The 20,665-nt window shown below is 37.7% G+C and overlaps 1 protein-coding gene across 3 annotated transcripts in view; it reads left to right on the plus strand.

Annotated features, from left to right (window-relative positions):
- The first annotated feature begins 716 nt into the window (after positions 1-716).
- DLGAP5 (discs, large (Drosophila) homolog-associated protein 5) overlaps positions 717-20,665 on the plus strand; it is a 38,385-nt gene continuing 18,436 nt past the window's right edge. For 2 of the 3 annotated variants that reach the window (XM_014529248.1, XM_014529250.1), the window contains exons 1-12: positions 717-833; positions 2,564-2,802; positions 6,314-6,507; positions 7,327-7,389; positions 8,599-8,683; positions 8,776-8,895; positions 10,673-10,743; positions 12,629-12,891; positions 13,643-13,770; positions 14,153-14,276; positions 16,897-16,982; positions 17,699-17,859. In XM_014529248.1, coding sequence (XP_014384734.1) covers positions 2,565-2,802; positions 6,314-6,507; positions 7,327-7,389; positions 8,599-8,683; positions 8,776-8,895; positions 10,673-10,743; positions 12,629-12,891; positions 13,643-13,770; positions 14,153-14,276; positions 16,897-16,982; positions 17,699-17,859 — 1,533 coding nt within the window. In that variant the 5' untranslated portion in view covers positions 717-833; position 2,564. Of the gene's footprint in view, positions 834-2,534; positions 2,803-6,313; positions 6,508-7,326; positions 7,390-8,598; positions 8,684-8,775; positions 8,896-10,672; positions 10,744-12,628; positions 12,892-13,642; positions 13,771-14,152; positions 14,277-16,896; positions 16,983-17,698; positions 17,860-20,665 lie in introns of all 3 variants that reach the window. The other variant, XM_014529249.1, reaches the window with a different exon arrangement.

Here is a 20,665-nt window from a genome sequence, read left to right on the forward strand (position 1 = left end):
TTACCTCAATGAAAAAAAAAATGGGGGTAAAAAAAGTAACACTTACCCATGTAAGGAGAAATTTGGTATGGGAAGCCCTTTTTAAAACAAACTGTTGAACCTCAGAGGGAAGGCAGGGGAGGGGGTGGGAAGAGATCAACCAATGAACTTATATGCATACAGTATATGCATAACCCGTGGACACAGACAATGGGATGGTGAGGGCCTAGGTGGGAGGGGATGGGAGCGGGCTGAAAGAGGTTAATGGGGGAAAAAGGAGGACCTATGGAATACTGGCAATAATAAAGTTTATTTTTTTAAAAAAGCATTATTTTTATTTTTATAAACGTCAATAAAGATTAAAAAAAAAAACAGTCCAATAAGCTCTGCTGGACTTATGCAACCAAATAAGGACATTAAAAATCCCTGCAAAATTTCTGAGTGCCCTCTCCGTCAGAGCTCCTGCGTCTTTTCTGGGCTACCCGCGGGCCCCTGGGAGGTCGGGGCGGATTCAGACCCGGCCGCACCAGCCCTGCGTGGCGGACCTGTCAACAACAGCGCGCCGCGGACCCGCCCATCAGTCCCGCTCACACCCATCTGAACAGTCCGTTCGCCTTTCAATCAATTCAAATATCGCAAGGAGCAGACCAATCGCAAGCTTCTTCGAAGGGAAGAGGCGGGCATGCTTCCCGGAAGTGTTGGTTAAAATCCCTCCAATCAGAGGCTGGGTGTGGGAAGTTTGAATTTAGCGGGGGCCCGTGGAGTAGACGTTCCTGCTTTAGGGGCAGCGTTGGTTTCCAGACCGAGAGAGTTCTTTGCTCTTTGCTTGAGGTTTCACGCTAGACCTGCCTCAGGTAGGTGGGTGCTGGGGTGCCGGAGGGAGAGCGCTAGCCTGCTTCCTTCTAGAAGGATCTGAGGACCTGCAGCTGCGAGCTGGACGCGCCGCGTTCGGGGGAGGGTCCGCTGGGACCACGTTCCCTGTCCTTCCCGAAGCTGAAAACACAGTCCTCCGGATTAAATATTTGTCGCCTCGATCTAGGTCGCTGTCAGCGTTTCCCCACCGGGGCGTATTCGGCCTGTGGAGCGGGTGGATACTTAGCATCCTTGGCTCTGACAGCAAATTTCAGCAGCTCCTCTCCATCCTGGGGCGACTGTAAACACCCGGCTCGAGAACGTGTAGGCAAACCAGAATAAGGCATTGCAGACTCTAAGCTGGAAGGAGCTCCAGGCAGCCAGGGAAGAGGATTTACATGTTTGTGAAGAGCCGGACTGCCCGGCTTGGGATCCCAGCTGCAGTACTTTTTAGCTGTGCTCACGCGGGCAGTTAATTTACCTCATTTGTATAATGGCGAGAATATCTAACTACCCTTTAGGGTTTAGGAGATAATTAAATATGCCATTAGTACTAGTTCTCTCTGTGTGTGTGTGTATAGTGCTACGTTGTATTTCAAAATAACTAATGTATAAGTTTTATTAATATTTAGCAAATTAATGCTTGTGGGAGGTGGCACATCATATAGGGGAGAGTTCTTGATGAAAAGCACAGCCCTTTGTTACTCCCCCCCTCTCCCCCTGGCTCCTAAAGGAGAATGTTATTAGCATCCAGGTTAGAAGAATTCTCATTTTTTATACTCTTGTTGATTGCTTAAAAATCATGTAACATTTGAATTTGTTGCATTTCTTGTGCGGATTTTTCTTTTATTTGGAGTTTTCTAATGGACTTCCTTAGTTATTATTGTTGAAGAACATAGTGTGCTTATAACTTTTTAAATTTCCTGATTGCAGACCCTCCCTCTTTTCCCCACCCCCGTTTTCCTTTAAGCTGGCAATAATTTTCTCTGGAAAGCCAGTCCTTTTTCTCCAGTTTGTCTTGGTTGTTCGCTATACCAGACGCGCAGATAACTCCCTTAGACTTTCCACTTTCCTATATTCTTTTTGTCAGTTCGATCCATGGTTTCTTGGAACCCATGGCATCCTCTTTCTTGTTCTTCTCCCTTGTATTGCTTGAATACATTCTCCAAGGATCTTTCTATGAAACGGGCATATGCCAACTAAACTATATAATGTCTCACATGGCCAAAAATAATTTTATCCTGCCCCCCCAAGGGCAGACTGATTTGATTATCCTTCTATGGCACCCTGGTAATTCTTCTGAAAACCCTTCTTTTTCTTAATCTCATATATTGAGTGCCTATTTATTATCCTTACTTGTCTACTAGGCATCTCATATGTTTTTTTGTTTGTTTTGGTATGGTTTTTGGCTTGAGAAAAATATAGCAGGTTGCCTGCATTCATCACTAGGGGATGGTTAAGAAACTACCCTGTATTATTATGGACTGTAGCTTCCTGAGCTTCACTTTATCTGACAAACAAGGTCCTATTTAGAACCCCAGAATAGGTCGAACCGTCTTATCTTTTGATGACCTCCTTCCCACTCTTCAGTGTCACATTCCATTTTGTATTTGAACATTTTTATTTCAGAAGGCTCTGAGGTTGGGACAGGAGGTGAACTGGAATCTTAATTTTTTACGTAATAAAATGAAAAACCATGTGAGTTGGTCTGTCTCTATCTTTTCCCTGACAGGATGTCTTCATCACATTTTGCCAGTCGACGCAGAAAGGATTTAAGTACTGACATGATTAGAACTAAAATTGCTCATAGGAAATCTCTGTCTCAAAAAGAACACAGACATAAGGAATATGAACGAAATAGACACTTTGGCTTGAAAGATGTCAACATTCCAACCTTAGAAGGTAGATATCTTCTTGAATTAGACGAGACATCCCAAGAGCTTGTTCCAGAAAAGGCCAGTGTCAAGACAAGTAAGTAAAGGTTTATTGTAATTTTAAGTGCTTTGAAGAGTGAAGAGAAATTGATTTAATAACTGAGTTTAAAAAAATCCCTGACCAGAAGAATGGAGTTTTATAATACCATTTTGAATAACTTGATGTTTTCTGTCTATTTAAGGTAAAGGCTAGGCTAAAGCTATTTTAGCTAGGTTGGAGCCATTCACCTATGGAATATCATAACACTTTATTTTCTATATTGCCTTATAGGAATTCTAAAGTTCTTATTTCTGGAGCTTGGGTAAGATAACTGTTGGCAAGATAAATTGAAAAGGGACATAAAATAGAACTGATTGGAGAATCTATGAAATGAGATACTTTGCCAATGAAAACATTTCTTAGAAGGACAAGGAATTCTTCCATGCAGTTTGCCTAAAAGGGTCATCAGGAAGGAAAAAAACCAACTGATAAAAAAAGAAATGATCTCAACAAATAATAATAATAGAGTGTCTTAGAAGGCAAAGGATGCTATAGAGAGAAAGAGAACTGGGAAGTAACTTTTGCATTTAACCAGAAGGAGTCACTGGACTTCTATTTAGTTGTGTTTATATAGCAGGCACTAGGAGCTACATTCCAGTGAAATGCTGGTATGGATGTGACCATGGGAATGGGTAGCTGAGGTATAGTAGAAGCAAGATCCTTGGAGGAAAGGAAGCCTAAGAATTGAGAGGCCAGAGTATTGGAGGGGTCATCAAGATTTGTACAAGAATAGTGATGGAGGCAGTGACAGTGAACTAGGAGCTAACACTTTTGAGGAACAAGGGTGAAACCTGGGGGTCTATAGATGACTAATTGAGGTACTTGATAGTATGATCTGATGACGTGAAATATGAAGCTGGGATCTTTTAGGGAAGAAATACTGGGGAGCAGTGATGAGACACCTCCCTCTTTAGGCCCAATGATATTACCAGTGTGGGAGAAAAAAAACAGTCAAACACTGGAAAGGACAGCTAGGGAAGCAGGGTCTTCAAGGGAGAACCAGTTTTACTGAGATCAAAAGATGAAGGGAACAATCAGAGAAGTTGAGGATATAGGGTTTTTTTTTGTTGATTTACCACTTCGTCATCTTTTGTACATTCTATTCTCTGACTGGATTATCTTTTTAAAGCAACTGTATTGAGATCTAATTTCCAGCATAAAATTCACCCATTTAAATATATGCTTTTGAAAAAGTAAATTTACTGAGTTGTGCAGGTATCTTCCTGGAATTTTTTTAACCTTTAGCCAGTGGCAAACATATACTCATTCTTCAGAACCCTTCTCAGATTATCTGTCTTCTAAGAAACCTTTCCTGATCTCCCCAGACAGGTTTGTATCAAGTCTCTGTTGAGTGTGTATTCTCCTACTATTTGATCTGTGCTAAGCCAAATTGAAACTGTGTTCATCTCCCTACAATACTGTGTGAGCCCTTCAAGGGCAGAAATTCTCTTACTTATCCTTACTGCCTAAAAATGTCTGGCACATAGTAGCCTTACATATTTTTCAAACCAGTTTAAATAAACATGAGAATACCTTAAGTTAAGAATAATAAGTGGGATAACTCATACAACTTAACAAAAGGAAGATAAATAACCCAGTCAAAAAATGGGCAATGGACCTAAATAGATACTTTTCGAAAGAGGACATAAGGAAGGCCAAGAGACATATGAAAACATGCTCAAAGTCACTAATCATCCAAGAGATGCAAATCAAAACGACAGTGCGGTACCATCTCACACCTGTCAGAATGGCTATCATCAACAAATCAAGAAAAGACAATTGTTGGCGAGGATTTGGAGAAAAAGGAACCCTCATGCACTGCTGGTGGGAATGCAGCCTGGTGCAGCCTCTTTGGAGAACAGCATGGAGTTTCCTCAAAAAACTAAAAATGGTAGTCCCGTTTGACCCAGTGATCCCACTTCTAGGAATATATCCCAAGAAACTAGAAACACCAATCAGAAAGGATATATGCACCCCTATGTTCACAGCAGCACAATTTACCATAGCTAAGATTTGGAAACAGCCTAAGTGCCCATCAGCAGATGAGTGGATTAAAAAACGGTGGTTCATCTACACAATGGAATACTATGCTGCGGTAAAAAAGAAGGAATTCTTACCATTTGCGACAGCCTGGATGGAACTGGAGAGCATTATGCTAAGCGAAATAAGTCAGTCAGAAAAAGATAAATATCACATGATCTCACTCATTTCTGGAATATAATGAACAACATAAACTGACGAACAAAAACAGATCCAGAGACAGAGAAGCATTGATCAGACCGTCAAACATCAGAGGGAAGGTAGGGTAGGGTGAGGTTAGGGGGAGAGATCAACCAAAGGACTTGTATGCATGCATATAAGCCTAACCAATGGACACAGACACTAGAGGCGTGAGGGCAAGTGTGGGGGGGTGGGTAATATGGGGATAAGGACGCATATGTAATACCTTAATCAATAAAGTAAAGAAAAAAGAATAAGTGGGAGCTAGAGAAACTGACAAGTAGTTTTAATATCAAAGGAAAAAATTGTAGCCCTAGCTGGTTTTGCTCAGTGGATTGAGCATCGGCCTGTAGACTGAAGGGTCCCGGGTTTGATTCTGCTCAAGGGCACATGCCAAGGTTGTGGGCTCGATCCCCAGGGAGGTAGTGCAGGAGGTAGCCGATCAATGATTCTCTGTCATCATTGATGTTTCTATCTCTCTCCCTCTCCCTTCCTCTCTGAAATCAATACAAATATTTCTTTAAAAAAGAAAACATTCTATTAGTTACCCCAAAACTTAGTGGCTTAAAAACAACAAAGAACATTATTATTTCACACAATTTTTGTGGGTCAGGAATTTAGGGGCAGCTCAGTCGGGTATGGTAGTTCTGGAGGTTGCAGTCAAGATGTCATCCAGTAGTGCATCTGAAGGCTTGACTAAGACTAGAGGATCTGCTTCTAAGATAACTCACAGACTGGCAAGTTGATGCTAGCTTTTGGCAGACAGCCTTAGTTTTTTGTCAGGTAGACATCTCCATAGGGCTGCCCAATTCTCTTTCTGGCTCCACATAGCCACTGGCTTCCCCCAAAGCAAGTGATCCAAGAGAGAGCAAGGCAAAAGCTGGAATGTCTTTCATGATCTAGTCTTGGAAGTCATACTCCTTTTCCATAGTACTCTTTTTGTTAAAGCCCTATTCATTGATGGAGGGGACGACAACACAGGGGCATGACTTCACCAGGTGGTTAGAATCACGGGAGGTCAGCTTAGACGCTAACTGTCATAGAATTTAATTAAGTGAAAAGGATAGTAATACATGTCTGGTACATAGCAAGCAGTTAATAAATATTTGAACAATTAAAAGCAAAAGAAATAGAAATTTTAAAAGAATAGGGATTGAAATGATTAGAGTGCTAAGGAGTTAAGAAGTTTTTCAAAGCATTTCTTAGTTGCTGTTGAAGTTAGACAAAATGATTTTTTGATCTGAAATTTTTTATATACTGTGTTTGGTTGTTTGTTATTCCTGCTTAGAGTCAGTGAAAACTCTTCTACATGAGCAACGGAAACAAATGCTCCAGAAATACAAAGAAGAAAAGCAACTTCAAAAATTGAAAGAGCAAAGAGAGAAAGCTAAACGAGGAGTGTTTAAAGTGGGTCTTTATAGACCTGATGTGCCTTCATTTCTTTTTTCAAACCGGAATACAACGAAAGCTGAGCCAATAAAGGTAAATTTAGTATCCTAAGTAGATATAGAGGAATAGTTCCTTTTAACAGTTCCTTTTTCTTTAAGAGATTATACTCGATTTTAGCCAAAAGGCTGAGAAACAATTATTTTAAGAGATTAAATGACTAAAATTACCCATTCCCCTTAGTCCCTTTATTCACACAAAATCAGGTCTCTCGTTGTAACTGTAGGTAGATTGCAATAGGATAAAACAAGGAAAGCAAGTAGACCCAGGCTAGACAGTTAATGCTATGCCAGAGGACTTGGCATTTATCCTGTGAGATATGGAGAGTCAGGGAGGCTTTTAAATGAGGTTGTACCATTATCTAATTAATAATGCAAGCCCGGCGGGTGTGGCCCCATGGTTGAGCATCTACCTATGAATCAAGAGGTCACAATTTGATTTCCAGTCAGGGCGCATGCCCAGGTTTTGGGCTTGATCACCAGGAGAGGGTGTGCAGGAGGTAGCCAATCAATGATTAATGTTTCTATGTCTCCCTCCTCCTTCCTCTCTGAAATCAATAAAAATATATATTTTAAAAAATTAATAATACAGGAAGAGCCTGGTCAGTGTGGCTCAGTTGGTTGGAGCATTGTCCTGTATATTAAAAGGTGGCGGGTTCAGTTAACTTAAAGATAATTTAAATCAGGTCAGAACCAGAAAAAAAAAATAGTAATTTATGTTAGCAAGTATCTTTTTGACATAAATGACTACAGATAAAGTTTAACTTTAAAATGAGAACTTTATTTCATAATGAGACATGGAGGTAATTTTGCAAGTTCATTTTAAAATTTTTTATCTTGTTTTGATTGTTTTAAGGCTGTTTCATCTTTTGTACGGATGACAAGGTCAAAGACCAAAGACCAAATGGAGCAAACTAAGGTATAGTTGATAATAGATAATTCTTACTAAAATGACAAATTCTACTTTCTTTTCTCAGAATAAGTAAATTTATTTTTAATTTGCCAGCTTCAAGTATAGTGATTATTTTACTAGAGTTAATAGTACCAGAATCACTGTTATTAGTATGGTGACATTGAGCAGTTTTTATTAAATGCTAAGGAAATATTCTCTTAAAATATTCTTTGCCCACCCAGTGTGGGGTGTGCAGGAGGCAGCCGATCAATGATTCTCTGTCATCATTGATGTTTCTATCTCTCACTCCCTCACCCTTCCTCTCTGAAATCAATAAAATTTTTTTTAAAAAGTAGTCTTTGCCCAGACATCCCTTATGAGATCTATACCAAACTTTGTCTTTGAGTCACACTCTTTTTTTGTTTGTAGTTTACTGTTCTTCTATTATGCAGTCCATGACACCATAAAATGCAGATAGGAATATACAGCATATAGGGTGGGTGTTATAAATTATGGATTTTCAAAACACTGTGATGGATAAAGTTACTAGGATGATTACTAAAAGTAAAGTGGGGAAGGAGGAAGTTGCATGCCTCTTTGTCAGGTGAGGAAGCTAACTTTCATGTATCTAATACATTTTTGAGTTACTACCATGTTCTTCTAGGCTCTAGGTAGGATATAATAGGGAACAAAATAATTCTCTGTTTTTATCTGATATAGGCAATAAGAAAATAAGTACATATTATATCAGATGGAATAAAAAAAGAAGGGAGATGGTGGTTAGTGAATTAGGTAGAATTTTGACTGGGCCTTACTGAGATGGTGGCATTTTTAATAAAGTCTTTAAGGAAATAGAAGAGTGAACTATGGCAAAGAGTTTTCTATCAGGGAGAATGATTTTCTAGACAAAATTCACAAGTCCTGAAGTGAAGACATGCCTGGTATGTTTAAGGACTCTTAGGTGATTATAGTCCTTTTTAATAGCTTTGGTTGCATTTAGAATTTAGAAAATGCTGAATTATTAGCATTTTCTAAATTCTAGGAATCTAAAAAAAGGTAGTAAGAAAATTTATAATGGAAAACTTTTTTCTTTATCCCATTTTATTTGAGGTAGTGGATATTTTGCTGGGTTATTTACTATAATCAGATTTCAGATGAGGGGGTCAATTTACAGATTAGAAATGTGGTGGTTTGACTTATGCAATTAAATCACATAGCACCTAATCTTTTAAATAGATTACTATTGGGAATGATGTTCAAGCAACTCGACCTGGACAAAGACAAACTTCTGAAAAGAAAGTGTTGAATAAAGAGAAAAAAGGTAGGAATATTAGCAATTATAAGCTCTGATGTTGTCATAACAATAATTTAATAATTATAAAAAGAATTTGATTTGATTATTTTTCCCCACAGTTGACCAGCCTGAAATGCCCACATCAATAAGAATGACTCGATCAGCTACTCTAGCAGCAAAGCAGATGGCCAGAACTGTCTCATCTACTACAAGAAAGCCAGTGACAAGAGCTACTAATGGTAACAACTACTTCTTGATCAAATGACTAAACTAGAATGGTTTGGTCCTTGAGGTATTCATTACGTACTTTCTTGAGTAGGAGAGGAGGAAATGAGAGATTCCTGTTCCCTGAAGATAGGTTCTATGCCCCAACATCCAGTTAACACTGGGATCTTGAACATGGGAATCCTCAGTTGGAATAAGTGCTTCAAAGTGAGGAATTAATAGCCCCAATAAATTACAGTCCATGCATTTGGAAAATGGGGTGGTGTAACATTTAAGAACAATGTTGTGAAAAAACGCTTAATAACATGGTTCATGGTATATTTAGTGGGGAAAGAAAAACAGGTCAGAAGGTGAACAGTATGAGCACAGTTCTAAAACATGTATGTGAATATGTGAACATAACAAACAACTGGAAAAATGTACCCTGAGGTGTCAACAGTGATTATTACTAATACAATGTTGGGTGATTATTTTTTATTGTTGTTTTGTGCTTTTAAAAATTTTCCTAATTTTCTACCATATATATTTGATATTCAGAGGCAAAAGGTAAAGTACTTTGATACCTTTTTAAAAATATATATATATTTTTATTGATTTCAGAGAGGAAGGGAGAGGGAAAGAGAGATAGAAACATCAATGATGAGAAAGAACCATTGATTGGCTGCCTCCTGCACGCCCTTACATCTATATTTATACCAGCCGATTTTAATCCTGTCAATTTCTATTACAAAGGTTAGGGCGTTTCTTATCTCCATTCCAGGGAGTAAAGATTATGTAGCTTAACTACCCGCCTGGCACTTAGTTAAGGGGTTGTATCCCCTCCCTAACCTCAGGGAAAAATCCCTACCTGGGGAAACAACCTTTCTCGGAGAGGTGACCTTGGTTAAAACACATGGCGCTTAAGGAGAGCAAACATATTAAGAACAATATGCTATATATGCCAGGTCCCTTGAAACATATGCTGTGCAGATGTTTCTTTCCTGCAGCGACTGTGTCAAGCAGCAAGGATGGACCGGCTTCGATTATTTTTTATTGTTGTTTTGTGCTTTTTAAAATTTTCCTAATTTTCTACCATATATATTTGATATTCAGAGGCAAAAGGTAAAGTACTTTAACACCTTTTTAAAAATATATATATATATTTATTGATTTCAGAGAGGAAGGGAGAGGGAAAGAGAGATAGAAACATCAATGATGAGAAAGAACCATTGATTGGCTGCCTCATGCACGCCCCCTAGTGGGTATCGAACCCACAACGCTAGGCATGTCCCCTGACCTGAATTGAACCTGGGACCCTTCAGTCTGCAGGCTGATGCTCTGTTAACTGAGCCAAACCAACTAGGGCTTGTTTTGTTTTTTAAAACAGATGGCCTATACTTGGCATGAAATTTCATTTGTTTTTATCTGATTTTATAATAAGGCTTTTAATCATAAAATTATTTAAGATGTACATTCCTATTGTTGCCTTTTTTTTGTTTGTTTCCTTTCCCAAATTACCTACTGTTTTTAAAAAATATATATTTTTATTGATTTCAGAGAGAAAGGGAGAGGGAGAGAGGGATAGAAACATTAATGATGAGAAAGAATCATCGATTGGCTGCCTCCTGCACGTCCCCTACAGGGGATCGAGGCCACAGCCTGGGCATGTGCTCTGACTTGGAATCGAACTGTGACCTCCTGGTTTATAGGTCAACACTCAACCACTGAGCTACGCTGGCTGGGCCCTAGTGCTTTTAATGCAGCATTTTTTTGTCTAGTCAAAATGGATGACTTATTTTATTTTTATTTTAGATAATGAAGCAGAAAGAAAAGCAACAAATCAAGGAAGGCCTGCGAAAAATGTAGAAACTAAACCTGACAAGGTAATCTATAAACATCTATTTATTTCTAGATACTTTGGAAACCTTATTGCTGCTTTCATGAGGTTGAAATTAAACATAGAGAACTGCTCAAGAAGTTAATCTACATGAGTTTTAAAAACTTTTGAATCATAAAGAAGCATAAAAGGATTTATTGTTGTTTTCAGGTATCTTTCTCAGAGCTTTATAGGTAGAAAAAACATAATTTGGTTAACCGGTTATAGAAAAAAAATAATAAATAATAAGAACACAGTTGACAGAAACCTAATTATGAGAATTAGCTTTGATGGGGAAGGGTGCAATGCATTGACTTTGGATTTAATTAGGCCTGAATTTGAATATTGTCTCCATTCCCCAATTAATTATATAACCTTGGATAAGATATGCCTTTGTTTTCCCATGTCTAACATGTAATACCTACATAGACTAGTATGAAGAATTAAATAAACTAACATTTCTGGTAACATCTAGCATAGGGCCTAGTAGAGTTTTCAAAAAAAGCCACAGTTTTGAAGACCAATCCCTTGGTTTATAATCCATACTACAATTCCATAACCTTAAAGACAAAACAAAAAAATCTTATGTCAAAGTATAAAAATCTGACTAGATTCTACTGAAAATCAAACAGATCCTCCAGGAAGGCAATATAGGGTGAATCTTCACAGATAAGCAGCTATACCTCAGAGCTCCTCCCTTCAAATTGATTTTCTTCTTAAGGATTATCACTCGTTTTCTTTTGTTATTGTCTATTTTTTTTTAATGAAATGTATTGGGGTGACATTGGTTAATAAGATTTTGTAGGTTTCAAGTGTACATTTCTATGATACATGATCCGTATATCACTCGTTTTTACTTTCATTCTCATGCTGGCCTCAGGGACAGTGTTACCCTTAAACTCGTGTCCAGATTGAAATACTCTGGTTTCAGTTCATAATTCATTAAGCATCAGACACATAGAAACCTCTAAAAATTATGTTTAAGTGGGTGAGTAAAAGTGGTCAAAGGCATAAACTTCCAGTTATAAAATAAGTAAGTCCTGGGGGGTGTTGGACTGCCGGTTTTGGCCCGGTCCCCGCAGACCAGGCCGAGGGACCCCACCAATGCAGGAATCTGTGCACCAGGCCTCTAGTATGAATATAAGATCTTCAGTTAACCTCTTCACGCCTTCCCCTCCTGTCACTTAGGCTTTTATATATATAGATTATACTGCATTATATATTTGAAAATTACCAAGGCAATAGATCTTAAAAGTTCTCATCACAAGAAAAAAAAAATTGTAACTATGTGTGGTGATTATTTTGCAAAATACACAAATATAGAATCATTATGCTGTACACCTGAAACTAGTATAATATTAAATGTCAATTATATTTCCAGTAAAAAAATCAAGTAGCATTTAAATTGACTTGAAAAAGAAAATATGCTTCACATTTTATATGGTTAATCTTACTGTGTCACATTGAAAAAATATTTTTGTTCATGTAATAAAGGATTTGGTCCTTGACAATAGTAGTCATCCAATAAATTTTGGATTTATGATTCTCACACCGTTGTAATTATCACTATAATTAAAGTAAAAAGATATGTGTTTGTTAGGTGAGTAAATTTTTCCTCCTTAGTTTTCATACATTTCAATTTATTGTAATACCTAAAACTTATTATTTAGTTCTTTTAATAGGATTGGTTCTCTCTCTTTCTGGATCATAGCAGTGGTTTAGTGTAGCTGATTGGCTGATTCTTTGTATATATTTAGAGGTATTTATTTTTCTCTCTTAAATTATGTACATGGCACATATATCTCAACTTTCACATTTTTAGGCCTATAAAAATTGGCCAAATATATCCTCAGAAGAGAAATTCTCACTTTATTTTGTTTATTCACATCTAGGTCATTTCTTTTCAAGTTGATAGTGAAGAAGATAATTTGGATTCACAAACCAGTGCAACAAATGATGGAGTCTTATCAAAAATGGAAAACTTACCTAACACAAATACTGTAAAAATGAAAGGAAAGAATTCCTTCGCACCTAAAGATTTTATGTTTCAGCCACTGGATGGTCTGAAGACCTATCAAGTCACACCTATGACTCCAAGAAGCGCCAATGCTTTTTTGACACCCAGTTTCACCTGGACCCCTTTAAAAACAGAAGTGTAAGAACGTAATATTAATAGCGGATTCCTTGCAAAGATGGATAACAAATGCCTTTCTTGGATTTGTCTTGTGCTTTTTAAAGTTGTTATTTAGTTAGTAATTGATGTAATTACAAATCATGAAAATTTGATCTTTTAAAAAAATTCTTCAGAAGGCTACAATAATGTTTGACAGTTTTGATATTTCCTTTGTGTTGTTATTATCACTTTTATGATATAATTTGTAGTTTTTTGCCTTTAATAAGTGACTTTATTATAATACTTAGAAATAAATTTTTAGAAAGAAGAAGCTGCTATAATACTGTAGGTTAGACATCGTTTGGGTTTTTGTTTGTGTATTTTGCTGAGTATTACTTTAGAAAAACTATAGAGACAAAAATGCTTAACTTGTAAAGGGATGGGTGGGAGGAAATGAGTTGGAATCTTTAAAAGAAAGGACAAGGTTGTTTTGCAAAGACTGGCTGGCAGCAAATTTACTAGAAACTGCCCAGCAGCATCCAAGACTACTAAGTGCTTATGTTCTATTAAGAGACCCTCAGAATCTTTGGATCTCATTACATTTAGTAAAGATGAACATTCACACTATGATCTTTAAAATTTTTCCCTTATAGAATAGACACATTTTTTTTTAAAAAAAGAAACTAATTTCCATTTTATCTCAGGTTTTTAAAAAGCAACATACTTTTGAAATCCTTTATTCAGATATATGGGGTCCATGTTTCATGAAGTATATTTTTGCTATTGTTTTTAGTGATAAGACTCCAGACGCAACAAAAGAAATCTTGGCACAAAAATGTAAAATTGACTCTGCCAAGACAGTACATCAAGATTCAAATAAATTACAATATCCTCTGGATTCTCTAGCAGTTTGGAATAAAGGTATGTGTGGTATTTCAATTAAATGTTTACTTTTCTGGATTTTTATTTACTACAGATTTGTTTTAGAGCCTTCCTCACCATATAGTTCAGGGATGTGATCTCAGGGTCAATAGAAGTTAGAGAGCATAGGAAAAGGTCTGGAGAGAGGGACAGTTCATATAAGGAATACAGACTGAGAAGAGGGGACATAACTTTAAGTTTGAAGAGATGAAAATATTGAAAGACACTTTAGAGATGTGTTGAATGAAATTGAAGCAGAAATAAAGTTTTGAAATTCAACAGTGAAAAAAATTGAAGGATTAAAAAATTTTGTCTTGTGGGGGATGTCATTTTAGGAGTTGCTGCTTTGAAATTTATATGTAATATTTTCTTTAACCTGTAGAAAATGTCTTAAATACAAATGATACTACTAAAAATTCAAGTGGCCTTCTAATAAAAGAAGTTCCATCACTTGAAATAAATGAAGATCAGTTATCTCAGCCACAGCATGATGTGCCATATTTCAGGTTTGTCCATTTGTTCCTACTGTAAGAAATGTGTAATGTCTAGACATTTAAGACCAACATTAAACTGTTTTCACCTTAATATAATAGATGACTTGGGGGAAACTGATTTTGGGTGATTTTCAAAAAGTAGAAAAAGGTCTCCTTTCCCAACTCTATCTCCCAACCCCATAGTTAGAAGCTTCCATGGAGGCAAGTGTTATTTCTTCTGAATATTTCCAGAGATGGATAATGCATATGTAGACAAACAGAAACATGTTGTTGTTGTTGTTTTTCAAATTATAAGAGAAAGTTTCTTTAGAAAGTTACAGAGGAAGTGGAAGTAAGCAGCTGGGCTGCGTAGGCTCAGGAAACAAGTTACGAGAAACAAAAGAAGGGTCCTTGGAGCTTAGGAGAAGGAAAGGCAGAGGTAACGTGCCTATAGAGAAGAAGAGGCGGGACAGAAAGGCGAGGGTGTGCTCCCAAGAGGGAGAGAGTGCTATTTTCTTTTCTTTTCATTTCTTTTCTTTCTTTTCCTTTTCCTTTTCCTTACCTTTTCCTTTTCCTTTCCCCTTCCTTCTCCTTCCTTCCTTCCTTCCTTCCTTCCTTCCATATAAACAATAGCATAATGGAAGCATGTAACAGACTGTCCAATCTCAGAGGGAAGGCAGGGGTGGGTGGCTGGGTGGGAAGAGATCAATCAAAGAACTTGCATGCATATATGCATAACCCATGGACACAAACAATAGGGTGGTGAGGGCCTGGAGTAGGGGTGGGCTAGAAGGGGTCAATGAGGGAAAAAGGGGGCATATGTAATACTTTCAACAATAAAAATCTAAAAAAAAAAAACCACAATAGCATACTATTCTGTTTCCATTTTATTTTCTAAATAAAATAGGAGACATTCTATTTTAGTACCTGAAAAGCTTTCTCATGTTGTTTTGTATGTGTTTTGGTAATGGCCAAATAGTATCCAATTACATGGATGTACAACAATTTTCTTAATAGGTATATAGATGTACCACAGTTTACTTGCTGGTTATTTACATTTGGTTCACTCTATTACTATTACAATCAAGGCTTCAAAGAACAACCTTGTATGCTTTTCAGTTCTTTCATATAAAGATCTTTATTGATATTATCTCCAGCAAGGTATGGGAATTTCTGTTTTCTCCTACTCCCTACCCCCCAAGAAACCAAGTTAATGTTTACTTTATGAAAACTGGATAGTGGGAGATAGTAGGAGGCTCTTTGGCCCACTAAATCATGAGATGAGATTGTTTCTCCAACTGTGAAGAGTGAAAATTAACAGAATTCATGTCACCTAAATCCCTTGGAAACAAATCAGAGTGCTGCAATTGGAAAAAGACCCCCAGCACATCACATAGGAAGTGGTTACATACTATTATTCTTGAGTGAATGTAGCAGGAAAATTCTAATACCCTTTTCCAATGCAATATTAATAAATTTTTGAGCTTTGCCAATCAGATAGGGATAATATCTTGCTGTAGTTTTAATATTCATTTTCTGTATGATGAATGAGTTATCTTTTTTATATATTTGAGAGCCATTTTAATTGTTTTTATGACATAAAGTTTTAGAATTGTAAGGGATTTTAGAGATTACCTAGTCCAGTGGTCGGCAAACTGCGGCTCGCGAGCCACATGCGGCTCTTTGGCCCCTTGAGTGTGGCTCTTCCACAAAATACCATATGCGGGCTTGCCTGTACAGTGTGATTGAAACTTCGTGGCCCATGCGCAGAAGTCGGTATTTTGTGGAAGAGCCACACTCAAGGGGCCAAAGAGCCGCATGTGGCTCACGAGCTGCAGTTTGCCGACCACTGACCTAGTCCATTGTGTTGTTCAATTGAGATGATAAGCAATGCCTCCAGACATCGCCAACTAAATAATGTCAGATCTAAGCCAAGTCTCCTTTCTCATTAATTAAATTGTTCTTTTATGTCACATTCAGTTTACCTTAGGCCAGGGTTTCTCAACCTTGGCATGTTGACATTTTAGACTGGACAATTCTCACTGGGTGTGTGTATGGGGAGGGCTCCTCTACAAATGTCTTGTAGCTTCCCTGGCCAGTAGCACTCCTCTAGTTCAAGACCAAAAATAAAAAAGCCTCCTAAACACACACACACACAACACATTGTCAGATGTCGGTGGTAAGGGGGATGAGGGTACAAAATTGACTCCAGTTGAGAACCACTGCCTTTGGACAGGCAAGGTTTAATAATCAGAATCTATAAGGCCCTATCACTGAAATTCCAGACTTAACAGTTTTTATCTTCAACTTACTCTTGGTAGTTGGATTGGTCTTAATTCCATAGATGGTAACAGAGTACTAAGAACTATAGGGTGTCTGATTCTTTCTGTTCAGCTTCTGAAAAATAAGAATAGAAAAAACTAGAAAGATTAGTGTGAAAAGTGGGTTCTTGGCATTAATCATCCACATAACTTTTAGATGTAGAAGGATGGCCATATATGTAGGATATGCACTTGTGCTGTCTGGGTTTTAACATATCACAGTTCATAAAATCACCTCTAGGAAATTAATATTTTATAAGTGTCATAATGCTAATGCTTAGATATTAGTGTAGGAAACATTTATAAAACTGAAATGTATGTCATAATTTTAGAAATATTCTCCAGTCAGAAACTGAGAAATTAACTTCTCACTGCCTCGAATGGGACAGGAAGCTTGAATTGGACATCCCAGATGATGGTGAGGGAACATTTATGTATTTTTTACATTTTAGCTTTGTTCATCTTAATTTGGTTACATTGATCTGAAACTTTAAAAATATAGTGTTGTCCAACTTTATACTTTATTCTAAAAAGGAAGAATTTTTTCATATCTCAATGTATGTTCATTAACATCTCTGTACTAAAATGATACATGATTTAAAAGGTGTAAATAGGATATTTTTAAAACATTATATTTTATTGATTTCAGAGAGGAAGGGAGAGGAAGAGAGAGATAGAAACATCAATAATGAGAGAGAATCATTGATTGGCTGCCTTTTGCATGCCCCACACTGGGGATTGAGCCCGCAACCCAGGCCGACATCCTGGTTCATAGGTTGATGCTCAACCACTGAGCTATGCCAGCTGGGCTAGAATATTAATTATCATTCCTGAGAATTAGACATTTGCCTTTTTTATTATCAGATTTTCTTCATATGACTCAATGAATGACATCCATATCTGGTATTGTTTAATTATATAAAAATATTTTCTGAATGAAAATTACCCAAATCAATATGGAACAGTATTTGTATGACAACACTTTGTAAGAGAAATTTTTGTTTTGCTTTAAGGTAAGAATTTGATTCTGCAAGCCCTAGGTTATTTGGGGTAAGGTATCTTATCAGTTGGTTGGCTTTGCAATAAAGGTCCTGTTTTGTCCTTTAACTTTTAAAAACCTCGTATTTCCTTTAGCTAAAGATCTTATTCGCACAACAGTTGGTCAAACAAGACTCCTTATGAAAGAAAGGTTCAAACAGTTTGAAGGCCTGGTGGATGATTGTGAATATAAACGAGGTGAAAAGGAGACTACCTGTACAGATCTGGATGGATTTTGGGACATGGTTAGTTTTCAGGTATGTGGTCAAGTGTTTTGAATACACTAACTTTGAGTCTAGTCTTTTCTTTTTTTCTTCAAGTGAGGTAACAGTAGCTGCTTAGAAATGGAGGTAATAGTAGTGGCTTAGATAACTGTAATAGTAAATGAGATCTTACATAGCACCTTTATAAACTGTAAAGCACTGTCTGTATTTTATGACTGATGTCCCCCTTCCCCATATTGTCAAGATAATTTCTATATGAGTTGGAAGTTGAAATTAGTCAACTGTTGAATAGTCTATAATGATTATACATGTGAGAAAATAAGTAACTCTAGTCTTTAGTATTTCAATTCATCTAGCCATTGTCGAGTTCCTACTGTGTGCCAGGCATTGTACTAGGAGTTGTTAATAAGGCACATTAGTGAGTCAGATACAGCATGCAGTTCCAATCTAATGTAAAAAATGCTGTGATAGAGGGAATTACTAGGAAGATCAGTAAAAGTGTGGAGGAGATGACACTTTCTAGCTTTTTGAGCTTATTTTAGAAATAAGCATATAAAATACTCTTTCAATAACTAGTAGCTAACAATCATTACTCATAATGTATTACTTTATTACCAGTTTTAATATGTTTATCAGTTTTCATAATAATTAGTTTACTAGCATCCTTTAGTGATGACTATTTACATTTGTTTTTAAGTATCATTTCTGAAATTAAAGTTATTTAATGTGTCTGCATTGTTTATCCTTTTTATCGTTTTTTTCAAACGTTATTTTTATTGTTGACACTATTACAGATATTTCCATTGTTCCCCCCTTAGCCCGTCCCCACCCAGCCCCCTAAAATTATCATCTTTACTGATGCTCATTTTCCAGCTTTGGCCAGTGGGGGGACCTCTTCAAGTTGGCTCCTGGGGCATTTATTTATTTATTTTTAAAGAGCTGTATTGAGGTACCATCTACATATTATAAAATTTTTTAAGGAGAGATTGTGAGTAGCTGTGTGTATAGATGCATAGTAAAGGGACTCAAAACATGTTTACCAAACTGTTGACAATGACTATCACTTTGAAGGAGACTGGACATACCAGAAGAATGGGGATCATACATTCCCATCCTGCTGCTAGTACATTATTTAAATTTTTTAAAATGAGATTGTGTCAAGAGAATGAGAAGACAAGCCACAGATTGGGAGAAAATCTTTACAAAAGACACATTTGATAAAGGACTTGTTTCCAAAATATATAAAGACCTTTTAAAACTCGACAATAAGAAAACAAACAACCTGAGTTAAAAACAGGCAAAAGACCTGAACAGACACTTTACCAAAGAAGGTATATACAGCAGGTCAGCATATCATTACAGAATTGCCAATTATAACTACAGTGAGATACCACTACATACCTACTAGAGTTACAAAAATCTAACCACTACTAGCTGGTTTGGCTCAGTGGCTAGAGCATCAGCCTGCAGCGGACTAAAAGGTCCCAGGTTCGATTCTGGTCAAGGGCACATGCCTGGGTTGCAGGCTCGATCCCCAATAGGGGGCATGCAGGAGGCAGCTGATCAATAATTCTCTGTCATCATTGATGTTTCTATCTCTCCCTCCCTCTCTGAAATCAATAAAAATATACTTTAAAAAAAAATCTAAACCACTGATAGCACCAAATGCTGGTGAGGATGGAGAGCAATAGGAACTCTCATTCATTGCTGGTGGGAATGCAAAATGGTACAGCCCCTTTGGAAGACAGCTTGGCAGTTTCTTACAAAACTAAACATACTCTTACCATAGGATTCAGCAATTATACTTCTTGGTATTTACCCAAAAGAGTTGAAAACATATGTCCACACAAAAACATGTACACAGATGTTTATAGCAGCTTTAGTTTTAATTGCCCAAACTGGGAAGCAACCAATATATATTCTTCAGTAGGAGAATAAACTGTTTAAAAAGAGACAGATATTTTGTTCACCTTGCATAACTTAGAATATATCTCTTACCATTTTAGTAATCAAAAGTAATTTAGGGGAGTTATTTATATATGACATGCTTTATGTAGGTTGTGGAGGTTTATAAGACCAAAAGTAATGAACAATTTTACCATAATAATTCTTCATTTAAATACTAAATTGAGAATGATTTCATGTAATTTTATATGTCACCAATCCAAGTCACTCAATTTCTTTTGAAGTCTCAGTTCATTAGTTTGTTATATATAATACTAGAGGCCCGGTGCACGAAATTTGTGCACGGGAGATGGTGTCCCTCAGCCCGGGCTGCACCCTCTCCAATCTGGGACCCCTTGGGGGATGTCCGACTGCCTGCAGTCTGATATCCCTCTCACAATCCGGGACCACTGGCTCCTAACCACTCGCCTGCCTGCCTGGCTGATCGCCATCTAACCGCTCCCCTGCCAGCCTGATGGCCCCCAACTGCCCTCCCCTGCCGGCCTGATGGCCCCCAACTGCCCTCCCCTACTGGCCTGATAGTCCCCACTGCCCACCCCTGCCATCCTGATCGCCCCTAACCGCCTCTGCCTCGGCCCCCACCACCATGGCTTTGTCCGGAAGGAAGTTGGACGTCCAGAAGATGGCCGGTCACCTGGTCTAATTAGCATATTACCCTTTTATTAGTATAGACTAGAGGCCTGGTGCACAAAATTTGTGCACTCAAGGGGGGAGTACCCTCAGCCTGGCCTATGCCCTCTTGCAGTCTGGGACCCCTCGGAGGATGTCCACCTGATGGCTTAGGCCCACTCCCTGGGGGATCGGGCCCAAGCTGGCAGTCAGACATCCCTCTGGCAGCCCGGCAGCCCTCGGAGGATGTCCACTTGCCAGCGGG

The sequence above is a fragment of the Myotis brandtii genome, unplaced genomic scaffold, assembly GCF_000412655.1.
Source record: "Myotis brandtii unplaced genomic scaffold, ASM41265v1 scaffold675, whole genome shotgun sequence".
NCBI classification, from domain to species: Eukaryota; Metazoa; Chordata; class Mammalia; order Chiroptera; family Vespertilionidae; genus Myotis; species Myotis brandtii.